The sequence below is a fragment of the Heterocephalus glaber genome, unplaced genomic scaffold, assembly GCF_053883595.1.
Source record: "Heterocephalus glaber isolate CG9 unplaced genomic scaffold, H.glaber_assembly_v1.0 deba00001719, whole genome shotgun sequence".
NCBI lineage: Eukaryota > Metazoa > Chordata > Mammalia > Rodentia > Bathyergidae > Heterocephalus > Heterocephalus glaber.
Window position 1 is genome coordinate 5,570,970 of NW_028258432.1, and position 18,792 is coordinate 5,589,761.

Sequence of the window (18,792 nt, forward strand, 5' to 3'; positions counted from 1 at the left end):
TAGATTTCTCTGGATAGCAAAGGTCAAACACAGGCTGTCCTGGTTTCTGAGTTTGCAAAACAAGCAGTGCAATCACTCATATACAGGTGTTAGATAAAACTGAAGTCATATCAGGTGACTAGTGGGAAGGGGATTATTTTCTATGGCAAGTACCAATTCACACCTGTAAAATAGTCTAGTGAGTTATGTGAAGAATAATTTGCAATATGTACACATGGATGCATTTCCTCATTTTTCACCTATGTAAGGTAATATTATTGAATGCATTTATAAAGTGACAATTATATAGTAATGCAAAGCTGTCTGGCTGCTTGATGGGATGTGAAAAGAACATTGTTCTTCTAGCTTTGGCAGTTATTAGCTGATTCAATTCATGAGATGCTTTAAAAATTGACTAAAAATAAGTATAATGACTAGCATAAAAATCTCTTTAATATACAGGCATCGTTCATGGTTGACAGGCACAGAACTGAACATTTCTAATTCATTCCTAGGAAATAAAACATATCTAGGACCTGTAGTAGTCTCTTAACTCAAATGATTTCATTTATAAGGGCTTTATTGGAAAGGATATAGAAACATTTTAAAATAAAAAGATATGGGTAATAGAAATTGGTTCAAAAATGAAAATGGGAGAACCTCTAACAGACGCATGGAATCCACCAGCCCCTCAGAATCTAGCACATAGTAGATATTCAATTATCTTTTCAGTGCTGTATGTTATCTCAAGGAATTTCAGACATTAACAACTCACTTCAAAAGATGGGAATTACTTCTGAATTTGGTAAGTTGCAGCTAAACAACTCCCACCCCAAGTAATAACTGAGACATGACAGGGTCACCAGTAACAACAGCAGCTGAAGGATGAAGGCCACACTGGGCCAGCAACCCTCCCACAGCAGGGTCACTAGCAAGTCACAGAGGGACCCCGCCTGGGCCCTTACCTCTTCCTTCTTTTCCTCTGGACTGGCCGCCCCCCTGGGGCTCAGCTGAGTGTGGCTGTCCCCTCTGCTGTCACTGCTGCTGTCCTCCCCACGTGTGTCCTGGGCTGAATCCTGGAGGCACCCGGGCCCTGGCTCCCTTTGGACAGGGTCTTCTGCCCGTCCATCACTCTGCACTGAGGTCAGGGAAAGTGCACTGAGACTGCTGGGACACTTGGTGCTCGTTGGCCCTGGGCTCTGGGGACTCTGGGGCTTGGGTGTGACGGGCCTTGGAGGGGTGGGGGGTGGCCCAGGGTCAAAGGTCAGCTGGCCACCAGCGCTGGGGTCATCGCAAGCTTTGCTCAGTGCTTCTGTGCTGGTCGGACTCGGGGGTCTGCTGGTGCGGGGATAGTCCCCTTCTGAGGCCCAGGGGCCCACGGCCTCCAGAGGGTACACGGCAGTGTCCGCGTCCATGCGGGGCCCGGGGCGCCTGCTGTCACGCTCACAGCTGCTGGACGCTCGGTGCGAATAGTCCTCGTGCAGCCGGCTGCGCTGCCGGAGCCGCGGACCCGCCCCGCCACCAGGGGGCGCTGCCTCGCTCTTGGGGCGCTCTCTCTTCCAGGTGGCGTCTGCCGCGCTGCTCACGAGCTTCCAGACCCTGTCGAAGTCTTTGACCCCGAGGGGGCTCCTCCAGCGCCTGGCCCTCTGCTCCGCACCGCCCAGCTTCTCCAAGTCGGCCGAGGAGTGGCTCAGTATCCGCGGGGGTGGCGGTGGCGGAGCCGGCTTCTCGCAGGCCGCACGCAGGTCGGCCAGGTTGGAGGTGGACTTCCGCTTGACGGAGCCCTTCTTTCTGAAGGCCAGGCTGTCCGTGCTCCTGCTTCTGCGGCCGGCGACGCCTTGGCCCGCGGGCTCCGCGTCTGGAACCTCGCCCAGCACCGGCTCCTGTGGGATGGAGGACAGGGGTCCTGCTCGGTTCGGCGTCGCGAGGTGCTTCTCCGGGTCCAGCAGGCTGATGCGGCCCAGGCCGTAGGCCCTGCGGATGCTGCGGGAGCGGTGCGTGCTTCTCTGGAAGGCATCAGCGTCGGCGTCCTCGTCAGAGCCCTCGGAGCCACTGTCCCCTGTCCGGGGGGCGCCACCGGCCGGGTCCGGGCCAGGGCCCACCGCCACCACCGCCGCACCGTTGGGCACGACTGTCCCCAGGGCACCTTCCCATGCGTCTTCCTTGGAGGCCTCGGACGCCTCGCGGTTCTGAATCCCTTGAAGGATGGAGGACTTGAGTTTTTTGAAAGATCCCATTTTGCGGAAGGAGGCCAGGGCGTTCCACGTGGAGGACGTCCCCATGAGCACCACGGAGCGCGGCCTCTCGGCGTCGGCGCTGGCCCGCTTGCGGCTCACGGAGAAGAGGCGCACGAGCTTGGAAGGGCTGAGCCGGGCCTCTGGGGCTTCGGGGTCGCTTCTGTACCCACCACTCCGACACGCCGCCGACGTCACCATCTTGGGGTCTTTCAGGTCAGAGGCAGAACAGGGTGCTGCAGTACCTGGCCCATGGCCGTTCTGGGCCGTGGTCATGTTCTGGGAGCACGGCACCTGGGGCCAAAGGGCAGTGCAGCTCAGACCTGCGTGGACGTCTGCCTCATCAGGTCCCCACTCCAGAGCTTCGTCGCCCAGGCCACCAGCCCGGCTTCCATCCCTGTTCCACGCATTGGGCTCCAAGGTGAACACTGCCTGTAGTAGAAAACAAAGCAGATGTTGAGCTGTTTTGCCCACAGAAGAGCCTCCATAATCTGGGGATAATTATTTTAACAATTGCCAGTATTTAAAAAAGCAAAGGTAAGCCCCATGACAAGGCTGATCACATAAGAACTATTTTTAAACTAACAATTTTCTTTTCATCAATTCATTTCATGATACATTGAAGGTAAGAAGGCAAATACATAGCCCTAAAAAAGAAAAAAGATAGTTACGGGTTCTGCATCAATATGATGGTGAATCCTTGAATTTCTTGAAACTTGTGTACGTAAGTTGTGGAAAACTGCTGGGGTAAAAATGCCACTATTCAAGACTCTCTTTTATGTCAAGTGGAAGAATTTTTTATTATCAAATACCAGAAAAACCCATGACTACTTCAGATGTGTCACACTGAAATGCCAGCCTGTGTTCAATGCAATACAGCCAGTAAGCAAAAAGGGAGTTTGGTTTACATAGAAACAACTGCACGGGCAGAGGACACAGGAACTCTCGTCTTCTTCCCTTCTAAAGTGGGCTGTAAAGTACCAAGAAACAGGAATAAAAGAGTGACGCAGTGCTGCAGGGTCACAGGGGCAGGAAGGCCACACCAAGGAAGCTTGGGACAGGCTTTGTGAAGAAAACAGCTGGCAAGGAGCTTTTTCAACAGATTATAATAGCCCAGAGAACAGAGAGAAGTTAAGATGGCCCTGGAGGATTAGAAGTTCAGACCCAAGAATTCAAATTAAGCCAATAATGCAACTTACTTCCTATTCTCACATACACAGAAAACGACAAGCGTGTGTCCATGCTGTTCCCTCCAGTACACATCTGTGTCCATGCTGTTCCCTCCAGTACACATCTGTGTCCATGCTGTTCCCTCCAGTACACATCTGTGTCCATGCTGTTCCCTCCAGTACACATCTGTGTCCATGCTGTTCCCTCCAGTACACATCTGTGTCCATGCTGTTCCCTCCAGTACACATCTGTGTCCGTGCCTTACCCCCTTGCACCTTATGTTCAAGACTTCCTCCTGCACACCCGTGTCCATTCCCTTCCCTACACACCCGTGTCCATGCCCTTCTGCCCTTGCACCCAGTGTCTGGGCTTTCCTCCCCCTCTCAGACCTGTCTTTATGCCCTGTCCATGACCCCCACCTCTGCCCTTGCCCTTCCCTACACACACCTGTATCCATTCCCTCCCCAACCCCATGTACCCGTGTCCATGCTCTTTTCCTCAAATTGAAAATGCTGCTACCTTTAAACTTTCCCATCAGATCAAGACCTGTTCAGCCTTCATGAACTAGCTTAAATGTCACAATCCTCCCACTCTCAATGAAGTGATTAACGACTAAATGAATGGTATTTGGTTAGTGCTTGCTATGTGTCTGGACCCTATATTAACGTCTTTAAAAAAAAAATCATGCACCTGGTACCCATGCAAACCTAGGAGGTCAACAGAATGCTTTCCACATTATAGACAATCAGTTGGACACTTGGATAGGTTAGGTCATTGCCTGGGGGGTCTTGCAGCTGACCCTCTAAAGCCTATGCTGTTCCCTATTACATTAAACTGATGAGCAGAGATTGGAACACAGCTGGGATCTGTATCCAAAGCACCTGACTCCAATTCCAGCACCTTGTGACCCTAACACATCAAATCCCAGCGGTCCTAAGATTACTATCAAGGCCATTTCTTCCAAGGCAACATGAAGGGCAGTAGAGAAGGAGGAAGAAGAAGTTGTAGAAAGACCTTCAGGTTAAATCTCCATTTAGTTTACCCCTTCTCAAGAGCAGAATTTGACCTTGGGCAAAGAGAAGTATCTCTCATCTGCTCCTACAGTGGATATGCTCGATAAATTCTTTGTTGGCCCTTGGGTCATGCCCAGAGCCATGGGTAAAAGGGTGAAGGGTTGACTCCGTCTGAGACCAATCAAGAAGCTACACTGACTTAGACTGTCAGGCAATCCATCAATTAGAAGACTGATGGGCTATCCCATGCCCTCTAGTTTAATATTCTAATGGAGAAATTAGGGAGCTTGAGAACCTGTGGACTGCATGCAAAAGAGCCACATAAGAAGTCTTGATTCATCACAGGGAGACTGGACGTGAAACCTGTAACCAGTTCCAAAATAAGCTCGACACCGAATCATCACCTGTTTTCACTCTCTGACTCGGGGAGAGTCTGTGGTGGTTCAAGGGTCTCAGAGTTCTGAAATAAACCAGAAAATTTAATCAAATATTGAAATCCAGCTTATAGGAACTGACTGAGTATTAAGTGGTAATAGTCTTATTTTGACTTACACTGGAAACACGAGGGAAGAAGGCATGATCTTGCCTTGTAACTCAGCTGGACAATTTTACTAGAGGGCAGTAGGAGAACTTTTATAACCAACAAAGGCACCTCTGTTAAGCTGACCATTTCGCCTCAAGGCATGCTAGAAAGTATATTTGTTAGTAGTTTAAGTATGATCCATAGGTGACCTAGAGCTAGACCTAAATTCTAAACTTAATACTGTCACATGATCAGGAAATCATTTCAGTAATCTGTCCTTCAGTATCACCTCTAAAATAAGAGGTATCAACATTTATGTCCCTATCAACCAACTAATCAATCTGTAAGTCTGCTGTGTGCAAGATCAGTACAGGTCTCACAGTGAACTCAAGATAGTGATAAGCAACTGACACAAGCAAAGGAACAGAGCAGTCAAGAACACAAGTTATGATTGGCAGACAGTAAATTAGGATGACCAGCTGTCTGGCTGAGGCAGAAATTAGCTTTCGAGAACATGGGAACTGTCAGGGCTAAAGCTGGAAAAGTCCTTAACAAATAAATGACTAGTCATTGGAAGGATGGGGAAATGGCCTTAGAAAAGTCTACATACCCCTAATCTAATACCTAATCATTTTTTGAGACCAATGGTAAGCATCATCTCTGGAAATTCCTTCCTGAAACCCCTGGAATGAATAAGATGCCTTATTCTGTACTTCTACACAGCTTCAGGCATCTCATTAAACTGTATAACCAAAGCATACAATAATACTAGTTTTATAAGGCTGCTCTCAGAACAAAACTGTACATAAGAACTATGATTACTTATCTCTGTGTGATATTCTGTCAGTTATCCTGCTTATATCCCGTTTATGTTTGGGCTTTAAAAAATTTTTTTTTGAGACAGGGTCTTATGTAGTTCAGACTGGCCTTGAACTCACTATGTAGTCCAGGCTGTCCTCAAACTCATGGTGGTCCTCCTGTCTCAACCTCCCAAGTGCTGGGATTACAGGCATGTGCTACTATGCCTAGCTTTGCCTGTATCCAATTGCATCTACAGATGTAGAGCTATAGCAAGGAAACAAGACATTACGTACCATTATATTTTTTCTGGATTGAAGATGCTCAAATTTTTATAACACTAATAAGTATTTATTTAAAACTTACTTAAGTTTGAGTAAAGATTCAGATTCTGTAAAATACATCCAAAAAGCCTGAGTTTCTAATTAGAGCAACATGCTTTTTAAAAAGCTAGTGACTTAACCATTTTGTTCAGAAGCTGAACAATGTGATTGTTGTGTACTGCTCAGAATGAAACTCAAAATCATGGAAAAAAAAAAAAAGCTTTTCCTGGAATTTCTAAGTAACATACCAAGTTGCATTATTTAGAACTAATACTTTGACCTCTGTTAACTAATAAGGGTTGCAACTCAATTAGTGGTTTTATATAAAGTCTTACAAATCGTGGGAGCTTTGCCAGAGATACTGATGAACAGAAATACAAGAATTTTGGATGGGAATATTGTGAAATCCAATTGTCTACAATTGCATTCTGGAGTATATGAACTTTAGAATACTGTAGAATGTTTCTTCCTCGTAATGAAATTTTTCTAAAAACAACTCTGAACAAAAAATTTAAATTAAATCTTAAAATTTAGGAACATATACTAGGTTTATATATACGCAGGAAGATTTCTATAATGTGTTGATATAAACTATAGAAAATGTGACACTGAAAGAAAACAGTGACATGTGGAATGCTAAATAAAGCAGTGAAAGTGTGGATTCCTGAATCATAGCCCTAGAGCAGATTACCACAGGGAACATCTAACCCCTATTTGTAGAGATTAGGACCCTGGACACCAGTGAGACAGTGATCTACTATTACACTAATCCCCCCAGTTTTACTTCCTATGTTTTCAGTTATGCTTAGACAAGTATGATCTAAAAGTATAAAGTGGAATATTCCAGAAATAAACAATTCATAGGATTCATATCATATATTGTTCTGGGAAGCATGATGAAATCTCATGCTATCCTGCTCTGTCCTGCCCAGGATGTGAATCTTCCCATTATCCAGTGTGTTCATGCTGTATATGCTACCTGCCATGTAGTCACTTAGTAGCAGTCTTGATTATTAGATTGATGCCATGGTATCACAGTGCTTGTGTGTTCAAATAACCCTTATTTTACTTCATAATGGCCCCAAAGCATAAAATCAGTGATGCTGGCAATTCAGAAACATCAGAGAAAAGCTGTGAAGTTCTCTCTTTACATAAAAAAGTGAAAGTTTATTAGGTGTAGGTATAAAAATAAACCATTGTATTATTTAGGGTGCAGTACTATTTGAGGTTTACCAGGGTCTTGAAATGTCCCCTGGGGATAAGGTAGGAGGAGCTCTGCACAGCTATTAGTGAAAGCATAATCAGTGATGAGGTTCCAGCCCCAGCACTGCCACCTACTGGCACTTCCCTCCCCTGTGGATCTCTGCTCACTTAAATCTAAGACTCATCTTCATATTGTCTCACTAATCTCTGTGCAGTGTGAGACCACCACTACTTTATCATAGGTCTGTGGCAGCTTCACCGGGCCACCTGCCCTGGCCTCCTGACCGCTCTCCTGTCTCACGCTGGGGCTCACCTTCAGTCATTCTTGTCTGCTGCCAGGGTCCTTCCCAATCGGCAAATGGATGTATCACTGAATCCAGTGCCACTGGCTGCCTTTGGATTTCAGAGATGTGGGACTCCTTCAGCCTATACAGGACACCTTCACTTCAGCTGTGCAGGATCATTTACCACGATCCTTTTTCACACTCTTGTGTCTCTGCCTATTTCCTTCTCTGTTCTCAGGTTCTTTCTCCAGCCATTGTTTTTTCTCTGGCTCCACAACTCTCAGGCTTCCCTGACAAATGGCTTCTGGCCAAATGTCATCAGTGGGAAGCAGGGTTAGGAAATGATGCGAGGGAGGGAGCAAGGCTATTTCTTCTCTTTTCTCCCTGTATATAATATAGCTATCATTTAATTTAACCACAGCTTTTAACATTTCTATAGGAGAATGCATCTGAAGTCCTAATTCTAGAGATGAAGTAATTTTCTATACACTCTAAGGCTAGTCTTCCTCCTTCTCAGCCCTGTATAAACATTGCAGTGAAGGGAAGGAAGAAAACCCCCTCACTCATGGTTCTGATACCCTCAGCATCACTTCTGTGTAAGGATGGGGGAGGATGCTTCCAAGGAGCCAGGAGCTCTGGCTTCATTTAAGTATTTAAATTAAATGTTTATAAATTACAAGTATATAAAAACATAAATGTGTGGGTAAGACTGAATAATCACATCTAAGGGAAAGGTGTCAATTTCATACAAGTGTGTAATTGTCTTGGCTTGCCTTATCTGGGTTACGGGGCTAAACCGCATTCCTGTGGGGAAAATGGTGTTTCCCTGATGGGGATGGATGTTTGTTTACTTTGCCGATCCCATGGAGTGATGAGGTGGAGAAAATGAGGATTTGCAAAGGTAAGCTTTAGACAGAAGACAAAAATATACTTTCTGTCTCTGAATTTGGAGGTCAGGCAGGTGTAGCATGAGATGCACTCAATCTCTGTGTCCATCCCGGGCATTATCCCCCATGGTCAGGTAAGTCACAGCCTCTCACCTCCACTCTCACATCCACCTTCAGAGCTCAAAGAACCTTGGAAGGCTGCCAATAGTAGCTCTGAACGTGGCTTTGTCTTGACTTCCTGCAGCTCACCCTCTGTCCTTTTCCTGCCTGGTGGTAAATAACATTGCAGTGGTAACCACCAAAATTCATAGCCAGGACTAATGGCTGCAACTAGTACACCAACACTGATGGCACCTTGGAGACTGTACCTCCTCCACATTCACCATTCAGAGGAATGAAAGTTTTTCAGATGGGTGGCCCTAATCTTGAAGGTCACTGGAGCAAAAACAATGACTGCTTGCTGGAGGCAGACTGGCCAGAATCTGGGGTGTGCAGTCAACACAGACACCCTCTCAGAAGGACAGCAAGGCTTCTATATCCAGCATTTAACTAGATATACTAATGTGTGTGTGTGTGTGTGTGTGTGTGTTGCTAAGGACTGAAGTTAGGCCTTGAACATGCTATGCAACCACTGTACTGCTCAGCTATACTCGCAATCCCTAATAACTGCTTACAAAGCATGTATTTGTGCTGTATCGTCTGTACATTTTCTCAGTTGAATTTTTTGTTTTTGTTCTTTTCATTCAGTGTGTTTTTAGGCAAAGAGTGTTCTAGGCAACTCAGTTTCCAACCAAGGGCCAGTGAGGTCATAATTTAAGGAATGTTACAGCAGCCGTTCATTCCGCCTTACTAAGGACACAAGTCCAGAAAAGGTCCTGGCCCATCTCTGCTCAATCAGGCATCTCAGATTCTCAAATTAGTCTTACACATTAAAGCAGTTGCTGAGGTGCTTTCTACTGCCTAAACTGTCTTCCTCTAACTGAAGTGACAGTAGGGTATTGTTTCCCTGTGAGCTCTTCTCACCTCCTGGCACAGACATCCTCATTTAGAAATCATTTGACAACACTGTGCGATGACGCCACCAATGAACAAAGCCAGCGGTGAGCAGCTACTGTCCCTGGGCAGCTCACATCTCTGTCTGTGGGACACGTGGCCCGGTCTGGTAGGAGCGGATCTGTGGCCACTTTGTTAGAGGTAGAGGCTCTTATCCCTGCCTGTCCTCGGGGATACAGTCAGTGCTCAAACATAAGAAAAGCTTCTGGCCTCATGGAGAAGCCACATTCTCACACTTTTCTTGTGACTCAGAAGAGCAAATGAACACCAACTACAAGGACAACCTGCCAATGGACTGGAATCTTAGGAAGGGAAATTTACTTTTTTAAAAAAATTCTTTTATTGGTACATTTTAGGTATACAATTCGTTTGCACTTATCACTGGGGGCTTGCACCTGTACACGATGCATCTTGGTTCTTATTTTTTCCCCATTCCCTGTGCGCCTTTCATCTCCTCCACCCTTCCTTATTTACAGAGATTTCATTTCCATTTTTTTTCTTTTCTCATAATTTTTCCTTTCCTCTTTCCTTTCCCCTTCCCCTCCCACCACCCCTACACCTTTGGACCTTTTAATATTTCAAATTATCAATTATTCATTTTAATCACTTTAATCAGGAAGGGAAATTTATAGGGAAGAAAAATGTCACACAATGCCAGCACCCATTCCTCTCTCTAATGGGAATTGTCCTGCAAAACAGGGCTCATCAGCAACTCAAGGGGTCCTCAGTGGCTTCCTGGGAGCCTCAACATTCTTTGACCCAGGAAGTCTCCATTGGTCACCTGATCAGCTCCCTGATGACTGGCTGGGTGGATTCAGGGTACCGGCTAGGAGAACACGCATACTTCCTGGTGCTAGACATGCAAAGACCCCTCTGGAATGGGATCAATGATACCAGTTATTCGATTGCTAGATGTGAATGTCCCCTCCAAAACTCACTGTGAAGCTTAACTGCCATTGTATCAAGGAGTGATTAGGCCACAGGGCTCCGCCTTCACAAACGGATTAATGTCATTATTGTATCGGTTCTGCACCCTCTTGCTCTCCCTGCCCCTGGCCATGTGATGTCCCCCACCAAGCATGACAGCGCAGAGACCCTCCCTGATCCCTCAGTCTCAGACTTCCCAAGCTGCAGAAGCGTGAGGTGAATAAACCTCTACTGTTTAGAATACCCAGCCTGGGGTGTTCTATTATAGCAGCAGAAAACAGACTAAGACATGGAAACGGCCCCCAGTGGGGACAGCCGTGATCTGCTCTGCCATTTGGAGCCTAATTATAGGGCAGTAAGTGGGAGAGACCAGCTGCTGGACAAGGTCATCTCTTGGAATCTCACCACCTCCTAACACACCGTGAGGTGTGCTTCCCATGCCTTTCACATTATTCCTGGTTTCCTTCTTAATTATTATTGTTAATCTGGGGACCTCACCCAGCCCTCCGACTGCCTGTCAAGAGACACACAGCCAACATGATCCTCAACTTTCCCTTGATATGATGGGCCACTCTTCACAAGCTCAGAAGTTCCTGATGCATATGTATGAGACAGGCCAGGGGCTGGTACCTGATTCAGGTGTACTCTGGCAGCACATCCCACCAACACAGCGCTTTTACACAGAGCTCAGTCATGTAAATATGTTAAGATGCTTGGTGGTCCTAAATGAAAACAAGTACAAATGCTCCTAGATTTAGAATGAGGTTATGGCCCATTAAACTCATTGTGAGCTGGTAATACTATGAGCAGAAAAGGCACGGAAGCCACTTAATTTATAGACCTTCACAGCTCAGCAGCATAGTATGCTGGGAACGGTCAGTTGTGAACCCTGCCTGGGAGCTGTGGTCGCTGCTCCAGCACGACAAGAGGATCACACCACATATTACTAGCCCAGAGAAAGATCCAAATTCAAAATTCCATGTATGGTTTCTGATAAGTGTATAACACTTTTGCATCATAGTGAAGTTGAAAAATAGTAAGTGGGAGACTGTCTGTGTTATACTGGAGTTCTTTGTGAAAAATTCAAAACCAGCTTAGTTTAGGCATCAATTAACTAAAAAACCAAACAAAACAAAATCTAATAACAATAAAGACTGAAATATGTTTTAAGTATGAGAGTCTTTAGGCCGGGAAGAAAGAAATGCATTTGCTGTTGGGAGGGCAGATGTCAAGAAGCAGGTGATGACCAGACAAGGCCAGGGCAGCACCCATCTGGGTGAGGCCAGGGACAGGCAGAGACAGTGCTGTGGGTGAAGCAGGAAGCATCAGCTGAGGCGTGCAATCCCAGGTTTGGCTTCACTGCCTTTGACTTAGCTTTGGTTTGCTCTTCCCTGGCTTGGTCACATCACACCCTGGATGTGGTGTGATGTGACCACATTAGATTTCTCAATAGAATCCTAAAATTCCTCTCAGAATATTTGATGAGGTTGTTAGGAGAAGCAAATGCATTGTAAAGAGGATGTCTTTTGCTGCTAAACAGCCTACAGTGCACAGAACATGCCCTTATACGTGTATTTTGGGTTAACAGAAATTCTCCTTGATGAGGCTTCATATAACTGAGCAGAGAATATGTTCACTTAGTGTTATAAAATATTTATTATTTTACACATTAAATGGTATTCTGGCCTATTTATATTTTGCTAAATCAAAAGAGAATGTTTTCATTGAAGTATTTATTATTATCCTCAAGGTGTGATGTCTTTCTTGGTGAAGTGTAAAGTTGATAGCTACAGGTCATTCATTAAATATAAACAGAATTCTAGATCCAAATGTCTAGATAAAGCTGGGCATGGTGGCAGTAGTATCTCAAATTTGAGCTCAAACTTCGGCAACTTAGCAATTTAACAAGATCTGTCAAAAAAAATTTTTAAAGGGTCTTGGATGTAGCTGAGTGCAAAGACCCTGGGTTTAATCCTCAGCATCACTACCTCTCTCTCTCACACAAAATTCTAGATCAAAAATGAGTGAAATATTCTGTTGGAAAGTTAACAAACATATCTGGTGTTGATAGGAAATAGTGAGGTGACCTTTTGCAGATGAGAAGGGGATCCAGGGATATGAGTGAAAGGAAGCAAGGGAAAGGGGAAGTATGGTTTATAACTCCTCATGATGAATGTTTTCATTATGTACTGCAAACATGTACTATTAAAAAAAATAATAACAAAGCGCAAGGACCCGAGTTTGATCCCTGGTACCAAAAAAAAAAAAAAATAACCCAAAAAACAAAAAAACCCCAACCAAACAAAAAAAAATAAAGTCAATGTAATCTAGTCTTAGGCAAAAAGAACATATCCCAAGTGACCCACAGTGGTGCAGAAAATGTACCCACATGGACAAATCTCTGCCTTAACATTTATCTACTTTGTGATTCATAATTGGAAGCACCTCCCCTTTATGGTCATCCTGCCAGTTCAAAGGTCATGGCCAGATAGAATGATGTGTAGTTAGGCACAGGAAGGTACTAGCAAAAGGAAATCTCAATGTGGACATGAAAGGATGCAACTCATTTTTCTAAAAAATACCCAGGAATCCAGCCAGGTGTGGTGGTGCACACCTGTAATCCCAGCACTTGGGAGGCTGAGGCAGGACGTCACAGAGTTTGAGGCTAGCCTGGGCCACACGGTGAGTTCAAGGCCAGCCTGCATTAAATAAAGAGACTGTATCTCAAAACAAAAAGAAAAAAGATACTTGGGAAACCAGTATACATAAAATGTCATTATTTCATTTTAAATTTGGCTCTAACTTTTCTCAATGAATACAGATAATACATGCCTTAGGACTCTTTTAACCCTGATGGTGAGATCTCAGTAGGGTTTTCATTGTTTGCAGTGCTAGAGATCAAACCAAAAGCCTCAACCACACAAGGCAAGTGTTCTACCACTGAGCCACATCCCAAGCCTGTCTGACTGTGAGATGTAACATTAGACATCCCAAAAGTTTGATTTCAAAACATATTTTCCTATAAGATGCTCATATTATCTCCAGAATCCAGCTTAATTAATAGTGTAAAAAACCCCGTCACTAATGGCAATAGGATTACTATTATTTAATAGTTGTTCATTAGTAATATAACAAAGTAAATAAATCATAATTCTAAGAAAAGATGAACCTGATGTCTGACACAGAAGCGTAAATGGTTAGTAGCAGAACTGGAAAAAGACGGCTAGCAGAGTTTTGTCCTCTTTCCAGTAAGAGAAAGACCTTTCACCATATTTTGGAGATGCTTTGTTCTGGCATCCTTTGGCCTTCCTGTCCACATGCTTGTCCCCTTTGTTCTGCTCTCAGCCCCACGGTGTCCCATAATATAAGTAGTTACTTCTGCCCCGTGGCCACCTTCCTCCAATTTCTTTCCATGAATCTGTCCTTGGAGACAGAGCCAACCCTAGCAGCCAGCACACTGAAGTAAACTTGTAGTTTCCTCTGTTGTAAGGTGCTACTACACCCAAGAAGGTCTGACTTCATACCCCTTACACAGCTTATATTCATGGCATCTCTAATTTTATTGATTTGAATGTGGATTTTTCTTGTTTCTCCCAATCCCAGCAACATCAGGGCTCAGGGGTAGGAGTGCTATACTGGTGGAGTGCTTATCTTAAGTTGTAAGATTTGTGAGTCTCAGCCTGCCCAGCTACCCAACAAAGCCTTTTACTTATTCAATATCAGGCAAAGTGGCTGCTTTGACTCATGTTGCAATGTGGCCCACTTAACTATATTTGAATTTCATTTAAAAAACAGCCCTGGCTTCAACCTTTCCATGTCCCTAACCTCCCCTAAAAGCCTGTCAAAGTCTGTTAGTTAATTCTTTTCCAATTATAATTTCAGAACTATAATGATCCAGTAGTTGATGCTCTAAGTCCCAATAGTCCTTCCTAGTCCAAAGGTCCTGATGCAATGGAGACTGATACTTTAGCAATAATCACTGCCTCGGTTGCCCCTAGGGTGGTTGCATAAGCAGTTCATGGCCTCATACAGCTAAGAACACCTGTAAAGATAACCAAGACTGTCATCACTTGAGCAAAAATAAATTAGAAAGGAACACTCTCATCCTCTGCTTAAATGAGGTTCCAATGGATTGTTTCTTTCGTCTTCTAGTAAGAATGACCCTCATAGGGGATATTATCCATTCATTCCTTCATTTGGTCATGGAATGCATGCTTCCTTGGCTCCCATGTCTGAGTGGAATTAGGGTAGATATATCAGGAAGAGGACAGTGAAGAGCAGACATTGCCACAGCCATTAGAGAACTTCAGCTAATTGGAGAAAAATATATAATTAAATAAGTCTGAACAGTGTTTCCCTGCACTGGCCTCTTTCAGAAGAGACATGAACACTGAATGTCACAGTGGTGCTGGATGATGAAAAGAACCAAGAGCCTGAGATACAGACCATGGGATATAGCAGAATGGGTAGGGAGAGGTTACATCTTCAAAAGCAGTATTAAGGATTTGAGGTTCACTCTAAGGACCAGGGGAACCTCCAGCAGAGGCCTTGGCAGCAGGTGACCTACGAAGATTAGAAGGCAGTGAGACTCAGAAAAGCAGTTGAGGAGGCCATCAGAGTCACCAGAGCGAGACAATAGCCACACAGACTTGTGGCTGCAGAATGGGGAGAAGTGATGGATGACGGTGAGTAAGAAGACAGAGATGGGAATGTCGGCAGGTATAAGCTGGGTCAAACAGTGGTACAGTTGACAGAATTATGGAGGCCTGCAGGGAAACGAGTGGTAAGGAAAGACAAGAGTTCACTTTTAAGTGTACTGACTCTGAAAAATCCTCAAGCTAAGATCCTCACTGAGCAAAAATCCTCAGTGAAATGAAGTATAGCCAGACGAGGTGGTGAACACCTGTAATTCCAGCACTTGGGGGTATGAAGCAGGAGGACTGCCAAGAGTTTGAGGCCAGACTGGGCTACATATTGAGTTCAAGGCCAGGCTGGACTATATAGTGAGGCCCTGTCTCAAAAAAAACCCAATAAATAAACAAATAAACAAATAAAATGAAGTATAAAAACCTTATATTCATCACAGTAGATGCAAAAGGGCCTTTCATGAAAATCAACATCCATTCATGATAAAAACTCCTAACAAATATGACACAGAAGGAATGGTCCTCAACATAACGAAGACCATATACGACAAGCCCACCTTCATTGTACACAATGGTGAAAAGTTAAAAGCTTTTCCTCTAAGATCATGAACAAGACAAAGATGCAGTGAGAAGAGACAAGGCAATTATGAACAAAAAACCATAAACCTGGAGGCATCATACTACTTGATTTCAAATTATATTATAAAACTATAGTAATCAAAACATCATGATATTGACACAAAAATAGACATATAGAGCAGTAGAACAGAATAGGGAGTCAAGAAATTAATCCAAGTGTGTATGGTCAACTAATCTTTGATAAAGTGCCAAGAACAAGTGAAGGATACTTTTGTAATTAAAAGGTGTTGGGAAAATACGTATCTACATGAAAAAGAAAGAAACTGGATCCTTAACATAGCATACACAGCCCAGGGATTTAGCTCAGTGGTTCTGCTGCCTGCCTTACAAGCGCAATGACCCAAGTTTGATCGCCAGTACCAAAAAACAAAAACAAAAACAAACAAACAAAAAACATAGCAGACACAAAACCCAACTAAAAATTGATTTAAAAATGAACACAAAAAAATCAGAACCATGAAAATACTAGATGGAAATATAAGAGCTAAGTCCCTTGACATTAGCTGTGGCAACTCAGTTTTTAGATATAACATCAAAAGCACAGGCAAAAAAAGTAAATAAACAAACAAGTGGGACTATATCAAGCTATATACCAGAACAACATAATGAAAAGGTAACCTGTGGTGTGGGAGAAAATACTTGCAAACCGTATTCTCTATAGGGTGAAAATATTCAAATAAATAAGAAGTCAACTCATCACCATCATCAACAACAAGCTAATTAGCCTAATTACAAAATGAGCAAAACACTTGAACAGATAGCTTTCCAGGGAAGACATACAAATGGGTGACAAGTACAGTATATGAAAAGGTTTTCAAAAATCACAAATCAAAGAAATGTGAGTTCAAACCACAGTGAGAGTCCGCCTCATATGTGTTAGGATGGCTAGGAAAAAGACAAGAAACAAGTGATGGTGAGGATGTGGAAGAAAGGAACCCACGTACTGTGGCGGCGGGGGGGAGGACTGTAAACTGGTACAGTTGTATTGAAAATACTACGAAGGCTCCTCAAAAAATTAAAAATATAACTACCATATGATCCATCAATCCCACTGCTAGGCATATTCTGAAGGAAATGAAATCAACATGTTGAAGAGACATCTACAGTAGCTAAGAAATGAAAAACAACTTCAGTGTCCACTGATGAATGAATGGATTAAGAAAATGTGATTAAGTACATGATGGAACACTATCCAGTGGTAAAACAGAACGAAACCGTGCCATTTGTGACAGCATGGAAGGAGCTGGAGACATTATGCTAAGTGAAATTATCCTGGCACAGGAAGACAAATATGTGTGATCTCATTTGTATGTGAAACTTAAAGCAGAGAGTAATGTCAGAGATGGGTAAGGGAAATGGGGATGTCTTGTTTAATGAGTACGTTTTAGTTTTAAGATAAATTCAGAAGATACATTATTCAACATGGTGAATATAGGTAATAATACTGTATTATATACTTCAAATGTGCTGAGAGTAGACCTTAATATTCTTGATAGTAGTAATCATTTCACCGTGTATCCATATATCACTAGACTAGTTAGGTGTACACCTTGAATACAGATTTTTTGATGGTGCTGTGGACAGAAACTGGGGCCTTGAAGGCAAGCAGTCTACCACTGAGCTACATCTCCAGCCTTGAATATGTACAACGTTTGTCAATTATAATTCAGTAGAGCTAGGGAAAAAATTTGAGGAGGGAGGTGGTCACTGGGGATTGGAACCAGAGCCTTGTTTTCTTAGTCAATTTCCTTGTCACTCAACACCCACAATTTAAAGAAGAGGATTATTTTGGCTCATGTTTCAGTCCATGGTCAGCTGGCCCAAGGACAGCTAAGAAAAGCAGTTCACAGCAGAGCAGTGAGGAAGCAGAGAGAGTAAAGAGCTGGGAAGGGGGATAAACCCTTCCAAGCCACTCCCCCAGTGACCCGCCTCCTTGGACCAGACCCCACCTACTAACAGCAAGTAAGCTACAAACTGCCATAATCCAATTATCTTCCTAAAGTCCCACTTATTATTGCATGAAGCTTCAGGGAGGACACTTAGATATAAACCATAACACTTATGCATGCTAGAAAAGTATTCTACCACTGGGCTACATCCTTAGTTCTTTCTAAAACTTTATTTTGAGATAGGATCTCATTAAGTTGCCCAGGCTGGCCTTGAACTTAGGATCCTCCTACCTCAGTGTCCCAAGTAACTGGGATTACAGGTGTGTGTCACTGTATGAAGTTAGGAAAAAATTTAAGGCAAAAGAAAAGAGAGCCCTAAAAATATCTATAGACACTGGTTTAAATAGATAGGTAGATGCTCAGATGGGTAGATAGATGAACAGACAGGAAGGCAGTCTCTGCAACATATAAGTGGAAATGTCCAGGAAGTGCCACCAGATATACCCCAGAATCAACCAGAAGTCTGGGAATGAAAGACAGATCCAAAGTTGTCCTGTCACTTTGGAAAGTAATCAGGACCAGAGGGAGCAGACAGTGCAGTGAACCAGAGGAAGCAGGCCAGTGCAGTGAACTTGAAGAGATGGGCAGAGGCAAGCAATTTGGAAGAAGGAACCTGAACATTAGCAGCCACACAGGGTGGATTCTACGGGGAGGCAGAGCTGCAGGTTCGTATGCCTCCTCCCTGCTATTCAGTGTGCTCCAAGAACGCGGTGCTGAGGCTGTTGCCTGCTGCTAGGTGGTCTCATTCTATTTTATAAAATAACCTTTGGCAAGAAATGCCTTTTCATCTCTATTTCCCCATCCCATGCCTTAACTGTGATGATTTGTTTCACCAAAAACACTGACCTTCTAAAATAAAAAATGAAGCTAAAGTCTTATGCTTCTGTCAATCTAAGATAACTGAAAGCCTGAGGCTTAACAGAGCAACAAAGTGGTGACTTGAAGACACTTCCTCTTGATACGACTGTGCTCATATTTATTTTCAAGTCAAATTCCCGAAACAGCTTGTCCTAAGCACTGCTGTCACAATGGTTGCTGCTCTGTGCTGGGAGTTTACACAGTGTCGATGCCCCAGAAGCCACAAGCGACATGGATCTGTTCTTCATTACAATAATCTCATCCAAAAGACAACAAAAATGCAGTTACTAACTCTTATTTTTTTAG

The 18,792-nt window shown here is 43.7% G+C and overlaps 1 protein-coding gene across 7 annotated transcripts in view; it reads right to left on the reverse strand.

Annotated features, from left to right (window-relative positions):
* Spata13 (spermatogenesis associated 13) overlaps positions 1 to 18,792 on the reverse strand; it is a 142,849-nt gene that overhangs the window by 70,446 nt on the left and 53,611 nt on the right. For 6 of the 7 annotated variants that reach the window (XM_021236347.2, XM_087199466.1, XM_004854835.4 and 3 more), the window contains one exon: positions 945 to 2,645. In XM_021236347.2, coding sequence (XP_021092006.2) covers positions 945 to 2,489 — 1,545 coding nt within the window. In that variant the 5' untranslated portion in view covers positions 2,490 to 2,645. Of the gene's footprint in view, positions 1 to 944; positions 2,646 to 4,800; positions 4,857 to 18,792 lie in introns of all 7 variants that reach the window. The other variant, XM_087199465.1, reaches the window with a different exon arrangement.